Here is a 17,228-nt window from a genome sequence, read left to right on the forward strand (position 1 = left end):
CGTCCGTCATCCCCCAGATGGAGAGTCAACAGCCCCCAGGTCTGGAGGCGGCTGATGAGGAAGAGGAGGAACAGCTGGGTCCAGTGATTAACGCACAGAAGGCAGAGGAGAGGAGAGCAGTGGAAATCTATGGGCTGGTCCTCGGGACGGAAGAGCCACCGCTGCTAGCGAAGCCTCACCCGAGCTCTGGGGATCAAAGGCAGGGGGTGGAGATGAATAGATGTGGCAGACAACTATTCATCTCCCTGCCAGACGGACTTGTTCGCCTGCGGGGAGAGAGAAAATTTTTGCCAGGGCTGCCGGCGCTCCTCATAAAGGAATCTTTTGAGTTCATTTCAGAGGGTTGGTTATGTTTGGAGAGCTGGGTCAGAACAGAGCTCAATTGTGGTCATAAGACGAGGACTAGCCTCCCTTGAAGTAAAAGGGTCTTAAGACCTTCTATGTTTGCAAAGTTGTGTTATTAATGTTCTGGACAGGGCGTATTAGGGCTATTCTATTCACATTCCTCTATTCTATTCTATTCTATTCTATTCTATTCTATTCACATTCCTCTATTCTATTCTATTCTATTCACATTCCTCTATTCCACATTCCTCTATTCTATTCCTATTCACATTTCTCTACTCTATTCTGTTCTATTCTATTCACATTCCTCTATTCTATTCTATTCTATTCACATTCCTCTATTCCACATTCCTCTATTCTATTCCTATTCACATTTCTCTACTCTATTCTGTTCTATTCTATTCACATTCCTCTATTCTATTCTATTCACATTCCTTTATTCCACATTCCTCTATTTTATTCTATTTCTATTCACATTTCTCTACTCTATTCTGTTCTATTCACATTCCTCTATTCTATTCTATTCTACTCCAGATTAATCTGTATATATAAAATCTGTATATATGAAATCTGTATATGGCTGTGTGTGTGTGTGTGTGTGTGTGTGTGCGCGCGCGCGCGCGTTCCAGCATAAGTCTGGAACACCTCGAGCAATTTCAACCAAACTTGGTACACAGATAACTTAACCTCTGGAAACAAATACTGTGGGGGTAAAACACCCCTAAAACCTCTCGGGGTATGTGTTCTGTTAAGATACATCCTGTTGTGCCTTGAAATGGATTCCACTGTACTGATGTAAAATGGCTTCTACCGTGCAGCGCAGTGGAGTTGCCATGGTAACAGCTTCACAGTACTCCACAGGGGGGCTCCCTCTCTGGAAACAAAGACTGGGGGTAAGACACCCCTAAAACCCTTCGGGGTGTGTGTTCTGTTAAGATACATCCTGTTGTGCCTTGAAATGGATTCTACTGTACTGACGTAAATTGGCTTCTACCGTGCACCGCAGTGGAGTTGCCATGGTAACGGCTTCACAGTACTCCACAGGGGGGCTCCCTCTCTGGAAACAAAGACTGGGGGTAAGACACCCCTAAAACCCCTCGGGGTGTGTGTTCCGTTAAGATACAGCCTGTTGTGCTTTAAAATGGATTCTACCATGCAGCGCAGTGGAGTTGCCATGCTAAAGGCTTCACAGGGGGGCTCCCTCCGGTAAAGGGTAAAATCCAACATTAGAAATTATGTCTGGTCCGGACATTTTCAACAACATCAGAGCTTTTCCTGTCTAATACAGAATTAGGATAAATAAATACTGGGGAAACGGTCAGCTAGTGTTGCTATCAATATTAGTTCTGGCAAAGATTGTGCAATTCCTTGGGGCTGGGTAAAGATTTATTCAGTGATTGGATTTTCATAGCCACCCATCTCAACAAGCCTCTCTCGGCAACAGACATCATAAAAGACAAAAAGCAAATTTAAAACAATTAAAATGCCAAACATGAACATACGGCACCAAGCAGAACTGGAACAAGGACGCTAATGCAGCCGCGAAAGGGGAGTTTTATTAAGACAACCAGATTTTAAAATCTTGACATCAGCTGTTTTGTTTACCAGTACAGGGAGTCCTCGACTTCCGACCACAACTGAGCCCGACATTTCTGTCGCTGAGCAAAACATCGGTTAGGCGGAGTTTTTGCTCCATTGCACGGCTTTTCTTGCCACGCTTGTTAAGTGAATCGCTGCCATTAAGTGACATGGTTGTTAAGTGGATCTGGATTCCCCATCAACTTTGCTTCTCGGGAGGTCGTAAAAGTGGAATCACGTCACACTGCCAACCGTCATAAATACGAGTCAGCTGCTGAGTGCTTGAATTTGGATCATGTGACCTCAGGGACGCGTGCCACGGTCAGAGGTGTGAAAAAAAAAACATGGTAGCAAGTCCCTGTTTTCGGCCCCTTGTTTAACTTTAAAGGGTCACTCAACCAATGGTCGTAAGCCGAGGACTTCCTGTACCCCATCAACCTTGCCTTGCAGTGTCTTTCTCAAACCCCATATACCTCCATCAAAGTTTCTTCAGGCAGTTCTGGAGCTTCGAAGCTGGGAGGCGAGGCGCCGTAAGGCATGTACTTCAAGCAAGGGGCTGCCTCTGCTCCAGGGGGGGAGGACCCCATATAAATCCCAGGGGGGGAGCCCATCAGGATCCGGCCACTGGTAGAACAGAGGGAGCCTCCGGAGCTGTTAGAGCCAACTAAAAGGCAGGAGTTTAAAAAAAAAAGACACATTACAACACACTCCATTAAGCAGGGGTATCAAACGCAAGGCTTACATCTGGCCTGCAGGGTGCTTAAATCCGCCCCCCCCCCCCACCCCGGGGCCGGCTTGGAAATATCAAAGGACCGGCCTGCGGTGCCTAAAGGGGCTGCATACGGCCTCCTGTTCTGACCTAGGCTTGCCAAGAGCATGAGCTAATGAAACAGCCTGAAGAACGTGGGATGACAAGGTCCCTTCCAGCTCAAGTCTGATTAATTACTTTTTTACTAATTACTAATTAATTATCTACAGACCCCTCACATCCTGGCCATAAATTGCTTCAACTCCTACCCTCTAAACAACACTATAGGATACTGCACACCAAGACAACTAGACACAAGGACAGTTTCCCCCCGAATGCCATCACTCTGCTAAACCGCTCATTCCCATAACAGTGTCAAATTATCTACTAAGACTGTATTACTATTCTTCTTCTCTTCCTTTCTAGTACCTCTCTCTTCCCACTTACGACTATAATCATGTTGCTTGTATCTTTACAATTTATATTGGTTTCTTTGTTTCCTAGGATGATTTGATTGCTTATTGGTAACCTATGACTATGACTAAGTGTTGTATCTTATGATTCGATGAATGTATTTTATTTTTCTTTATGTACACTGAGAGCCTCTGCACCAAAGACGAATTCCTTGTGTGTCCAACCACACTTGACCAATAAATAATTCTATTCTATTCTATTCTTATTCCATTCTATCATATTCTATTCTATAACCTTGTTGTTTGTATCTTTGCAATTTATATTGATTTATTTGTTCCTAGTACAATTTGATTGCTTATTAGTAACCTACGACTTACACTAAATGTTGTATCTTAGGATTCTTGATGAATGTATTTTATTCTCCTTATGTACACTGAGAGCATCTGCTCCAAAGACTAATTCCTTGTGTGTCCAAACACACTTGGCCAATAAAGAATTGAATTCTATTCTATTCTATTCTCTATTCTCATCTATTCTTATTCTGTTCTTATTCTATTTATTCCATTCTATTCTATCATATTCTATTCTATAACCATGTTGTTTGTATCTTTGCAATTTATATTGGTTTATTTGTTCCTAGTACAATTTGATTGCTTATTAGTAACCTATGACTTTCACTAAGTGTTGTATCTTATGATTCTTGATTAATGTATTTTATTTTTCTTTATGTACAATAAGAGCCTCTGCACCAAAGACGAATTCCTTGTGTGTCCAACCACACTTGGCCAATAAGAATTCTATTCTATTCTATTCTATTCTATTCTATTCTATTCTATTCTATTCTATTCTATTTCTATTTCTATTATCCCTCATTCAAACCACTGTTCCTCTCTGTCCAGAATGTGGACTTTGCTGTCTTGTCTTTCAGATGCAGATGGACCTCTGAATTTTGGCCCGATGGGTTGGTTCTCCTGTGTGGTTTTGAAGGCAAAAAACCCCAAGTGAGTCCAGTTGCTTTTTTAAAAGCATATTTGGAACAAATGTGACCTGAGAATCCGCACAGACATCCTTCTTCTGCAGCTTCCAAGTCTCCTTGGAGATCAGAGTTGGCTAAACTTGACTCCCTCCCTCCCGGACTGGCCTTTTTCCAGAGAGAATCTGCTCAAGGGTCCTCTGATCCTGAAGGAGTCACTTCCTCACCTGACATCGTCCGAGCTCGGAGAACCATGTGGGTGCAGGTCGGAGGCGTGGCACTGTTTGGAGGGGATCCTACAGTGAACATCACTGCCCTGGAACTGGCTCCAACTGGCATGGACGGATGTCCTCCGGTGAAGCCACAGGCCCCCGGAGGAGCTGGGGAGGAAAGGTTAGCCAGTTAGATCTCAAGAGAAGCTGGTATATGTTGCAGAATGTAGAATAGGATAGAATAGAATATGAATAGAGAATAGAATAGAATAATAGAATGGAAGGGAGGGGAAGAGAATAGAGAACGGAACAGGATAGAATAGAATAGAAAATACAATGCAATGCAATGGAAAATAGAATAGAATAGAATATGAATATAGAATAGAACAGAATAAAGAATGGAAGGGAGGGGGGGAAGAGAAGAGAGTATAGAGAATAGAGAACAGAATAGGATAGAAAATACAATGCAATGGAATGGAAAATAGAATAGAATACAGAATAGAATAGAATAGAATAATAGAATGGAAGGGTGGGGAGGGGAAGAGAATAGAGAACAGAACAGGATAGAATATAATAGAAAATACAATGGAATGGAATGGAAACTAGAATAGAATAGAATAGAATATGAATACAGAATAGAATAGAACAGAATAAAGAATGGAAGGGAGGGGAGGGGAGGGGAAGAGAAGAGAGTATAGAGAACAGAATAGGATAGAAAATACAATGCAATGTAATGGAAAATAGTATAGAATATAGAATAGAATAGAATTGAATAGAATAATAGAATGGAGGCGAGAGGAGAGGAAGAAAATAGAGAACAGAACAGAACAGGATAGAATAGAATAGAAAATACAATGCAATGGAATGGAAAATAGTATAGAATAGAATACAGAATAGAATAAAGAATGGAAAGGAGGGGAAGAGAAGAGAGTATAGAGAACAGAACAGAACAGGATAGGATAGAAAATAGAATGGAATGGAAAATAGAATAGAATAGAATAACAGAGAACGCTAGGCGTTAGAGAAGGATCAGCGGATTTCAAGAGGGGGTGGGTGACTATGTAGGGATTCTAGGCTGATCCCCCCTTTTAATTCCACCTCCACCTTCCGCCACTTCTTCTCCTACATTAGCCTACGTACAGGTGTTCTGACCGAGGCTTCCCAAGAGCACAAAGCAAATTCCTGGTCCTTACAAAAACCTCTTTTATTACCGTATTTTTCAGAGTATAAGACGCATCAAGGTTTTGAAGAGGCAAATTAAAAAAGGAAGTTTTTGCATTCCGCAAACCTCCCCAAAACGGCCCGTTTTTCATTTTAAAAAAGGGTATGCATAGACTTTAGGGAACTTAGAGTGTGCTCCTGGGGGTGGATGGGAAATTGAGCAAAAAAAAAAAAAAAAAGGCCTGTTTTTCGCTCATTTCTGCCCTCAGCCTCCAGGAGCTCTGAAAGCCCCCTAAAGGCTATGCACGACCATTTTTGCAAAGGGGGCAGGGTTTTGGGAGGCCAAAAATGCTGCATTCAGTGTATAAGACGCACCCAGATTGTTTTGAGGGAAAAAGGTGCGTCTTATACTCCGAAAAATAAGGTAACTTGCTGTGAATTCTGCTCCTTCACATCCAGCAAAGTCTTTCAAGGGAGGATTTACAGTCACAGACCTTCTCTGGCTTGAAGAGCTGCCAGGCCGATACCTTCCAAATGCAAGGCTGTACAAGAAAATACTTGGCAAGGAGTCTCTGAGAGTCACGAACAAATCTTCACACTAATTAATCGAACTAATTATCTCCTGCAAACTCCACTCCCCTTTTGCTCCTCTTTTATTCCCTCTGGGAGGGGCCCTTCATCGTCCACCTGTGGCCTTACTCCCAAGTCGACCCCTGTTCCTTAGCTCTTCCCTTCCTCTGGCAACTCTGCGCATGCGCACACTGGGAACAGGCTCCAGCTGTTCTTCTGCCTCACTGATGTCTGACTCTGAAGGCAGCTGATAACTGTCTGACGGCCCTGGCCCCCTCTCTGCCTTCGACACAGAGCCCTCATCAGAGCCTTCCCCAGACTCCAGGAGTTGCCCAGGTTCCTCCCCAACCCTCCTCACTATCCGAATCTGCTGCCAGTTCCACAGGCCACTGGCGGCCCACAACACTGGGTCTTTTCCCATGTGAAGAGCTTCAAGATTCTGAGAGAAGAAGGAAGCACTAGACCAGGGGTCTCCAACCTTGCAAACTTTAAGCCTTGTGGATTTTAACTCCCAGGGCTGGGGAATTCTGAGAGTTGAAGTCCACGAGTCTTTTAGTTGCTATTTTTGGAGATTCCTTGCACTAGACTAGCAGCCAGAAGAGCTGGCAGGAGATTCAGACAGCGAGGAGGTTGGGGAGGAACCTGGGCCAGTCCTGGAGTCTGGGGAAGGCTCGGATGAGGGCTCTGTGTTGGAGGGAGAGGGGGGGCGGGCAGAGCCATCTGACAGTGATCAGCTGCCTTCGGAGTCAGACATCAGTGAGGCAGAAGAACAGCTGGGGCCTGTTCCCAGTGTGCGCATGCGCAGAGTTGCCAGAGGAAGGGAACAGCTAAAGAACAGGGGTCCACTTGGGAGTAAGGCCACAGGTGGATGGTGAATGGCCCCTCCCAGAGGAAATAAAAGAGGAGCGAAAGGGGAGTGGAGTTTGCAGGAGACACTTAGTTTGCTAAATTAGTGTGAAGATTTGTTCATGACTCTGAGACTCCTTGCCAAGTATTTTCTTGTACATCACTCACTTGCTTCCCGCACTGATAATGTTACCTAGTTGGGTCATGAGATGTCTGCAAGAAAACGACCAAGGTCAGAGCACCAAGGACACAACATACTCAGTTCCTTGTTTCCCCTTTTTATAGGGGAGGTATGTGAGTTGACCAGGCTGAGACCGAGGGAGGGGTCGAGTGTGTCATTAGTCTCGAGTCCCTTTGCTGCCACAAGAGATCTACCATTATTTTTCGGAGTATAAGACGCACCAAGGTTTTGAAGAGGCAAATTAAAAAAAAAAGTTTTTGCACTCTGCAGACCTCCCCAAAACGGCCCGTTTTTGGTGAAAACGGGCCTGTTCCCCCCCTCCCCAGAAGGGCATGAATAAGGAGGCTTATAGAGTGCTCCTGGGGGCTGGGGAGGGGCATAATTGAGCAAGAACCGGTCCGTTTTTCGCTCATTTCTGCCCTCCCCAGCCCCCAGGAGCACTTTGCAAGGCTCCTAAAGGCTCTGCACGGCCATTTTGGTGAAGGGAGCGGGGTTTTGGGGGGCCAAAAATGCTGTATACGGTGTATAAGATGCACCCAGATTTTCAGCCTCTTTTTGGAGGGAAAAAGGTGCATCTCATACTCTGAAAAATACGGTAAGTCCAGCCCATCTTGAATTCCACTGACTCTTATCTACGAATATGTTTTGACGGTTAGCAGTCCAGATTCTTACAGTGGGCATTAAACATGTAATAAAACTGGCCATTTACGCTTGGTTCTTGATTTATTGTGCCTGACATCAGGTATCTTATGGTCCTCCCTGTTCCCCACGACACGTAGAAGGTCAAAACCACCTCCACATCCCTTCACCTTACCTGTATCCATCGGTCGCTCGGTGTTAAGGCTGTCATTGCTGCCCTGGTAGAGCTGGCTGCTGAGGGCAGCCTTTGCTGGTTGATCTGACAGCTTGCTGGTACTTACGGACCTGCGAAAGGAATAAAGGACATGGTCAGGGATAGGCTGCAGGGTGGGGGAAGGTCTGAATTGGAGATGTGAAAGCCTAGCGCAGGGACCTCCAAAAACGTTAATTTTAAGACTTGTGAACTCTTCAGAATTCAGCCTATCCGTTACAGTCATATGTCGAGGACTTCCTGTATTCTACCTTTAATTGAGAGAAATAAGGTTATCTGTGTAAAAGAACAGGACCTGAGAGACTCCATTTTTACACTTTACATAACACAAGCAGCTTCTGTAACACATTCAGTTAAGACCATATACAGAGGGAACAATACAATACAATACAATAGCAGACTAGGAAGGGACCTTGGAGGTCTTCTAGTCCAACCCCCTGCCTAGGCAGGAAACCCTGCACCACTACAGACAAATGGCTATCCAGCATCTTCTTAAAGACTTCCAGTGTTGGGGCATTCACAACTTCTGGAGGCAACTTCTGTTCCACTGATTAATTGTTCTCACTGTCAGGAAATTTCTCCTTAGTTCTACGTTGCTTCTCTCCTTGATTAGTTTCCACCCATTGCTTCTTGTTCTACCCTCAGGTGCCTTGGAGAATAGTTTGACTCTCTCTTCTTTGGGGCAACCCCTGAGATATTGGAAGACTGCTATCCTGTCTCCCCTGGTCCTTCTTTTCATTAAACTAGACATACCCAGTTCCTGCAACCGTTCTTCATATGTTTTAGTCTCCAGTCCCCTAATCATCTTTGTTGCTCTTCTCTGCACTCTTTCCAGAGTCTCCACATCTTTTCTACATCGTGGCGACCAGAACTGAACGCAGTATTCCAAGTGTGGCCTTACCAAGGCCTTATAAAGTGGTATTAACACTTCACGTGATCTTGAACATTTAGAGCAGGGGTGTACAAACTTGGGAATTTTAAGACTGGTGGACTTCAACTCCCAGAATGCCCCATGCCCCTGTTCTAGGAAAAGGGTAGATGCTAACTTTCTTCAAGAAAGTTACCCTTCTCCTTGTGTATTGGTTGTCCAAGGCAGTCTCCTTATCTATGGGGCAGAAGGATGTTCCTAAGTAACTAACTCCCTGCTCTGTCCTTCTTATTTACTTGACCGAGGATGTGCCTAGCTTTGAAGCAGAGAAGCGACAAACCAGTGTTAGAAGAAACGTCCTTCTGGGTTCAGTTCCAAGTGGGGGCAAAAGACACTGGAAACACGGAGGCTCTTTGGAAAGATGGTTTTCATGGTGGACAGGATCGCATGCCTTGAAGATGTTGGGTGAAGAAGAAAATAAAGGGGACAGATGCTGAGAGCACCTGGGTTTTATACCCTCTCAGGGCTGGCTCTTCGGCTTTGAAACGGAGATGAGCACCGCCCCCTAGAGTCGGGAACGACTAGCACATATGTGCGAGGGGAACCTTTACCTTTTAGAATATTTCATTCTTCTAGGACAGGGGCGTCCAAACTTCCTCTAAATCAGGGGTGTCCAAACTTGGAAACTTTTAAGACTGGTGGACTTCAACTCCCAGAATTCCCCGGAAGACTTGATTCTGCCAGCGGGCCTGGGGAAGTCAGAGTGGGATGGAGCCCACGAAATGGCTCTTGTGAGGTGCTGTCGACAGGGTGGCAGTGGGAGGGGGGAATTTTATTATCTTAATTTATTGTATGATTCTTTTATTAGTTTTATTATTTTTCTATGAGGTTTTATATTCTGGAAGCCACCTTGAGTCGCCATGTGCGAATAGGCAGCAATGTAAATTCCCTAAATAAAATATCTCTATAAAAATGGGTGTTTGTGTGTGTGTGTGTGTGTGTGTGTGTGTGTTTTCCAGCATATCTCTGGAACGCCTCGAGCAATTTCAATCAAACTTGGTACACAGATGACTGACTTTGTGGAGACAAATACTGTGGGGGTAAGACACCGCTAACACCCCTCAGGGTGTGTGTTCTGTTAAGATACGGCCTGTTGTGCCTTAAAATGGCTTCTGCCGTACTGCCGTAAAATGGCTTCTAATGTACAGCGCAGTGGAGTTGCCATGGTAACGGCTTCACAGTACTCCACAAGGGAGCTCCCTCTGGTAAGGGGGAAAACCCAACATTATAAATTACGTTTGGTCCAGACATTTCCCCACCCTATCAATAAATACCCGGGCAATGGCGGGTTATCAAGCTAGTAAATAATTAAAGAAATAAATAGCTGCTTTAAGAAAGTAGAGAATCAGTTCTTTAAAAAGTCAATGGAACCCCAAAACTTCTTGGATGAGAAGCAAATGTTTTCAAAGGAAAAAAGAAATAACAAGGCAACCCAGTTGCCTTTTGGCACAAGCCTGACCTGAATGGTAGAGAATCTACAGGCATTTATTCCGTAAAACTTTCTCTGCAGGAGATAATTTTTACTAGGGGAAAAAAAAAAAAAGGCCACGAGCGAAGGAATCAAATCAAACCTCGGGGTTGTTCCTAAATCCATCCGTGGTGATAAGAAATGCAAAACCCCTTTTTAAAAAGCACCATACTAGGAAACAGAGTGTTTATTCACACCCAGACTTTCTCTGGTTCAAGTGTCGGAAGTTAGAACCCAAACCCCTCTCCTAGAAAAAATGAAACAGCCGGGGAAATATTGAAAAGGCAGAATATTATATTTCCCTGGATGTGAAAAGGGAGAAACATGTTTTTAAAGTAGCTCCATGCAGCTTCCTGCCCCCCCACCCCCACCCCCCGGTCAATGAGCCATTAAACCTGGGCTAATCTACTCTAAATAACAAAGGTAGGATTAGCCTTCTACAGAAACTCACCACATGGCATCAGGGAACTCAACCAAGGTTGTGACTCAAAAGACACACAGCCTACAAGTTATGTAAGACACTTCCCTCCCCCCCCGCCCGAGAGTCTGACAACCAATCAGATGGAGAATAGTTTTTTGGGAGCAAGTTCTTTGAAACGAGGTATGTCTAACGTCCCTCGAGCAGGACTCCAGGCTTCCAGAAAGCAGCTTTTATTGTGCTTTTAAGTGCTTGCCGATTTACGATCATGCAAGGACAGCAGATGGAACAGCTAGAAGGCAACTCTTATATATATAAAAGTATATATATATCTTCCAATCGATGCTGAATGCTTCCAGGCATGACCACCGTAAATAGGGCGTAACAATTACAGCCCTTAAAAAATAATAACTTCCAACAAAGAGGATTAGGGGACTGGAGACTAAAACATATGAAGAACAGTTGCAGGAACTGGGAATGTCTAGCTTAAGAGAAAGAAGGACTAGGGGAGACATGATAGCAGTCTTCCAATATCTCAGGGGTTGCCCCAAAGAAGAGGGAGTCAAGCTATTCTCCAAGGCACCTGAGGGTAGAACAAGAAGCAATGGGTGGAAACTAATCAAGGACAGAAGCAACTTAGAACTAAGGAGAAACTTCCTGACAGTTAGAACAATTAATCGGTGGAACAGAAGTTGCCTCCAGAAGTTGCTAATGCCCCAACGCTGGAAGTCTTTAAGAAGATGTTGGATAGCCATTTGTCTGAAACGGTATAGGGTTTCCTGCCTAGGCAGGGGGTTGGACTAGAAGACCTCCAAGGTCCCTTCCAACTCTGCCATTGTATTGTATTGTAAATCCTTCTCTTCCCCACCATCCCGTCAGAGCTGAAGAAGCTTCTTGGATGGGAAGCAAAATGTATTCAAAAGAAAAAAACAAGAAAGTCCAGTGGCCTACTGAAAAAAAGCCCCTTTGGGACAACCACGACCTGGATGACGGAGAAGTTCTTCAGTCTTTTAGCTACGCAATTTGGGAGGAAGACCCTTGGAATGGTTGTGGGAGTAGGAATGGATTTCCAGAGGAAAAAAATGCAGACTACAGGAACTATTTGCACCACTCAGGTGACCCTGAAGACACAGAGAAACCCCCAAGTGGCCTCAACGACCCTCTAAAAAGGATGTAAATGACCAGCTGTCTGCAAGGAGCATCAATCCTTCCCTTCACCACCATCCGGTCAGAACTGAAGAAGCTTCTTGGATGAGAAGCAAAACGTCTTCCAAGAAAAAAACCAGAAGGTCCAGTTGCCTCTTGAAAAAAAAAGCACCTTTGGGGCAACCTTGACCTGAATGATGGAGAATCTCCATATAGACTTTTAACCTAAATAGATTTCCCCCATGATGGTTTGCCCCTCACCTGGGATTTCAGAACAGGGAAACTGAGTCTATCCACCTGGCCTCCTAAAACACAGCAAGCCCATAACGGGACATTTGGATCAAGGGGTAAAGGCAATCCTCCATTTGCAACCATACCTGAGCCAAAAATTTCCATGGCTAAGTAAGACAGTTGTTAAGCAGGTTTTGCCCCCTTTTACGACATTTTTGCCAGAGTTGTTAAGTGAATCGCTGCAGTTGTTAAGTTAGTCACAAGGTTGTTAAGCGAATCTGGCCTTGCTGGTGGGAAGGTCGCAAAAGAGGATGGTGTCATAAACACAAACCAGTTGCCAATTGTCTGAATTCTGACAACAGCAATTAAGTGTGTAAACAGGTCATAAGTCACTTTTTCCCAGTGTCCTTGTACCTCTGAACAGTCGTTAAGCAAATGGTTGTAAGTTGAGGACTAGCTGTACAAAATTATAAAAACAGGTCGGCCTCAGATTTATGACTACATTGGGACTGCAACTTCTGTCGCTAAGCGAGCTGACTATTAAGTGAGTCACATCCAATTTTGCAACTTTCTAACAAGTTAAGTGAGCCCCTGCAATTGTTAAGTGAATCATGCAGTCATTAAGTGAAACAATCTTCCCCGTTGACTTTGCTTATTGGAAGCTGGCTGGGAAAGTTGCAATTGCTGGGATTCCGCAATTGCTTTAAATACATGCACTAAAATTTTGATCGTGTCAGCACGGGGGGATGATGATGATGATGCAAGTCATAAGCGCGAGGACTGTTAAGTCCCTTTCAGTGAACGGTCACTAAACAAAAGGTCGTACGTTGAGGGGCTATAGAACAGGGGTCTCCGTGACAACTTTAAGCCTGGAGGACTTCAACTCTCAGAATTTCCCAGCCAGCAACTTTAAATCTGGAGGACTTCAACTCCCGCAACTTTAAGCCTGGAGGACTTCAACTCCCAAAATTCCCCAGCCAGCAACTTTAAACCTGTAGGACTTCAACTCCCAGAATTCCCCAGCCAGCAACTTTAAAAGCCTGTAGGACTTCAACTCCCAGAATTCCCCAGCCAGCAACTTTAAGCCTGGAGGACTTCAACCCCCAGAATTCCCCAGCCAGCAGCTTTAAGCCTGTAGGACTTCAACTCCCAGAATTCCCCAGCCAGCAACTTTAAGCCTGGAGGACTTCAACTCCCAGAATTCCCCAGCCAGCAGCTTTAAGCCTGTAGGACTTCAACTCCCAGAATTCCCCAGCCAGCAACTTTAAAAGTCTGTAGGACTTCAACTCCCAGAATTCCCCAGCCAGCAACTTTAAGCCTGGAGGACTTCAACCCCCAGAATTCCCCAGCCAGCAGCTTTAAGCCTGTAGGACTTCAACTCCCAGAATTCCCCAGCCAGCAACTTTAAGCCTGGAGGACTTCAACTCCCAGAATTCCCCAGCCAGCAGCTTTAAGCCTGTAGGACTTCAATTCCCAGAATTCCCCAGCCAGCAACTTTAAAAGTCTGTAGGACTTCAACTCCCAGAATTCCCCAGCCAGCAACTTTAAGCCTGGAGGACTTCAACTCCCAGAATTCCCCAGCCAGCAGCTTTAAGCCTGTAGGACTTCAACTCCCAGAATTCCCCAGCCAGCAACTTTAAAAGTCTGTAGGACTTCAACTCCCAGAATTCCCCAGCCAGCAACTTTAAGCCTGGAGGACTTCAACCCCCAGAATTCCCCAGCCAGCAGCTTTAAGCCTGTAGGACTTCAACTCCCAGAATTCCCCAGCCAGCAACTTTAAGCCTGGAGGACTTCAACTCCCAGAATTCCCCAGCCAGCAGCTTTAAGCCTGTAGGACTTCAATTCCCAGAATTCCCCAGCCAGCAACTTTAAAAGTCTGTAGGACTTCAACTTCCAGAATTCCCCAGCCAGCAACTTTAAGCCTGGAGGACTTCAACCCCCAGAATTCCCCAGCCAGCAGCTTTAAGCCTGTAGGACTTCAACTCCCAGAATTCCCCAGCCAGCAACTTTAAGCCTGGAGGACTTCAACTCCCAGAATTCCCCAGCCAGCAGCTTTAAGCCTGTAGGACTTCAATTCCCAGAATTCCCCAGCCAGCAACTTTAAAAGTCTGTAGGACTTCAACTTCCAGAATTCCCCAGCCAGCAACTTTAAGCCTGGAGGACTTCAACTCCCAGAATTCCCCAGCCAGCTTTTGCTGGCTGGGGAATTCTGGGAGTTGAAGTCCTACAGGCTTAAAGTTGCCAAGATTGAAGACCCCTCCTGTACAATGTAGGACAGGGGACAGTTACCTGCCAAAAGCCGTCTTGCTGTGTTGATCTCTCGCCTGCTTGTCGCTACTCTGCGCGGCGTGGAAGGCTGTGAGCTCTCTGACCTCCCCCATGTCCTTCGGCTGCGGCAGCAAAAGGTCCGAGGGCGCCTGTCGGCTGATGAGCCCCACCAAATTTGAAGACGCTTGGGTCTTGGGGATTTTGAACGGAGCTGTCGCCTATTGGAAAAGCATTAAAAGAATCAATAATGCCTTCCTGAATTTTAAATGACAGATAGTCCTCGACCTACGACCACAAATGAGCCCAAAAATTCCCGTGGCTGAGCGAGACTTTTTTTTTTTTAAAGCGAGTTTTGCTCCGTTTGACGACTTTTCCCTGCCGCGGTTGTTCAGCGAGGCAATTTCACAATTTCCTCTTCCATTTTATACTTCAGAAGAAATTTATATATTCTCCCTATCGTCTTTCTATCTGAGCTTTGAATAGTTTTATCCAATTCGTGTGGTTCTGTTTCGATGTCATATAATTTGGTATCTTTATTGTATTTAGTTTTGATTTGAAGGTAAGTTAGCCAGTCAACTTTCCTGTTCTGTTCTGCCAATTCTTCAATTGATTTTAAGTTTCCCTGTCTATCAATTAAGTCTCTATATCTTAGCATTTTGTTCAAATCTATAAAATTTGGATGGGTCGTCCTTTCTGTCGGTGATAGCCAATTCGGAATTTTCACATAGTGGATTTTTTTTATTTTGAGCCCTTTTTGCAATAACGCTCTTCTAATTAAATGATTTTGAAAGTATTTGTGCGTTTTATTTTTATCATCCCATAGGAATGTGTGCCAGCCTGCTTGCAAATCATGGACTTCCAAGGTCAAAATTCTTTTATTCTTTAGCTCTATCCAATCCTTCACCCATGTTATTATTACTGCGGATGCGTATAGATCCCAATTTGGTAATGCTAAACCTCCCCTCTCCTTGCTTTCTTGCATTGACTTTAGTCCACCCATTGCTTCTTGTCTTACCCTCAGGTGCCTTGGAGAATAGTTTGACTCCCTCTTCTTTGTGGCAACCCCTGAGATATTGGAACAATGCTATCATGTCTCCCCTAGTCCTTCTTTCTCTTAAGCTAAACATACCCAGTTCCTGCAACTTCATATGTTTTAGTCTCCAGTCCCCTCATCCTCTTTCTTGCTCTTCTCTGCACTCTTTCTAGAGTCTCAGCATCTTTTCTACATCGTGGTGACTATTCTGTTCTGTTCTATTCTTTCCTTGTTCTGTTCTGTTCTATTCTATTCAGGAAGTTTCTCCTCAGTTTCTCCTCCAATATCTCAGGGGTTGCCCCAAAGAAGAGGGAGTCAAGCTATTCTCCAAGGCACCTGAGGGCAAGACAAGAAGCAATGGGTGGAAACTAACCAAGGAGAGAAGCAACTTAGAACTGAGGAGAAACTTCCTGACAGTGAGAACAATTAATCAGTGGAACAGAAGTTGCCTCCAGAAGTTGTGGGTGATCCATGATTACTGGAGGCTTTAAGACGGGAGTCTACAACCACATGTCTGAAATGGTACAGGGTCTCCTGTACCAAGGGTTGGACTAAAACATCTCCAAGGTCCTTTTCAAGTCTGTTATTCTAATCATGAGATTGGACGCCCCTTTGTCCGAAATGCTTTAGGGTTTCCTGCTTTGGCAGGGAGTTGGGCTAGAAGACCTCCATGGTCCCTTCCAACTTGGTTATTCCCTTTCATTAGCTCTCTACCCCACCTACACACACACACACACACACACACACACACACTCATCCACACTCATCCACACCCTTCTCAATGAGGCTGCCGGGCAGAGTCTGGATCCAAGGACCACTTGAAGAGTGGGTGGGCGTCAGGATGGCTTTTATCCCCCCCCCCCCCCCAAAAAAAAAATCCTTGCTTTGTTGAGTTCCCAAGACTGGCAGCTACCTCTGCGGAATGGATTCCAACAGTCTGGGAGGGGTTGATGGGATTTGGGGAGGGGCTTCCCATGTGCTCCAATCCTTTTGTCTGGGTCAGGTGACTTTCCTTTCCTTATGGATCCCCTGAAGGGATCTTGGAGGTGGGGGTGGGGGGGTGGGGAGAGGAGATGCTTGGCTTCCTGCTAGTCTGACTGCTTCACCTTTAAGCCTGGCAGCTGCAGGCTGGTCTCCCAAGGGGCAACCCAGGGCATGGCAAGAGTTCTAGCCCTGCCTTAGTCAGAAAAGCAAATTGGGTGACTTTGGGTCAATCACTAGGAGACTGTGAGTTCTAGTTCCACCTTAGGCATGAAAGCCAGCTGGGTGGCTTTGGGTCAATCACCAGGAGACTGTGAGTTCTAGTCCTGCCTTAGATATGAAACTCAGCTGGGTGACTTTGGGCCAAGGAGACAGTGAGTTATTAGCTACTTTCAGCTTCCATGAGGCCGGATATTACAGGTAGTCCTCAACCTACAACAGTTCTTTTAGTGACCATTTGAAGTTACAGGTAGTCTTCAGTTTACAACGGTTCATTCTTATGACGGCTGCGGCATCCCCGTGGCCAGGTGATCCAAGATTTGGACGCTTGGCAACTGGCATGAATTTATGACCGTTGTGCTGTCCCAGGGCCATGCGATCCCCTTTTGCGACCTTCGGACAAGCCAAAAGTCAATGAGAAAAGCCAGAGTTGTGTGAGGACTGCACAATTCACTTAATAACTGCAATGACTTGCTTAACAACGGTGGGGGGAAAGTCATAAAATGAGGCAAAAACAATGAACAACTGTCACCCAGCTGGCTTTCATGTTAAAGGCGGGACTAGAACTCACAGTCTCCCGGTGATTGGCCCAAAGTCACCCAGCTGGCTTTCATGCCTAAGGTGGGACTAGAATTCACTGTCTCCCAGTGATTGGCTC

At 45.2% G+C, this 17,228-nt stretch overlaps 1 protein-coding gene across 1 annotated transcript in view; it reads right to left on the reverse strand.

The window, feature by feature from the left end:
- The window catches only part of ULK2 (unc-51 like autophagy activating kinase 2), a 149,678-nt gene that overhangs the window by 19,001 nt on the left and 113,449 nt on the right, over nucleotides 1-17,228 (reverse strand). Inside the window, exons 19-22 of the mRNA XM_081945398.1 lie at nucleotides 14,359-14,555; nucleotides 7,843-7,952; nucleotides 4,286-4,438; nucleotides 2,397-2,587 (exon numbers count right to left, since the gene is read on the reverse strand). Coding sequence (XP_081801524.1) covers nucleotides 2,397-2,587; nucleotides 4,286-4,438; nucleotides 7,843-7,952; nucleotides 14,359-14,555 — 651 coding nt within the window. The remainder of the gene's footprint in view (nucleotides 1-2,396; nucleotides 2,588-4,285; nucleotides 4,439-7,842; nucleotides 7,953-14,358; nucleotides 14,556-17,228) is intronic.

This window comes from Natrix helvetica, assembly GCF_964273705.1.
Source record: "Natrix helvetica genome assembly, chromosome: 2".
Classification (NCBI taxonomy): Eukaryota; Metazoa; Chordata; class Lepidosauria; order Squamata; family Natricidae; genus Natrix; species Natrix helvetica.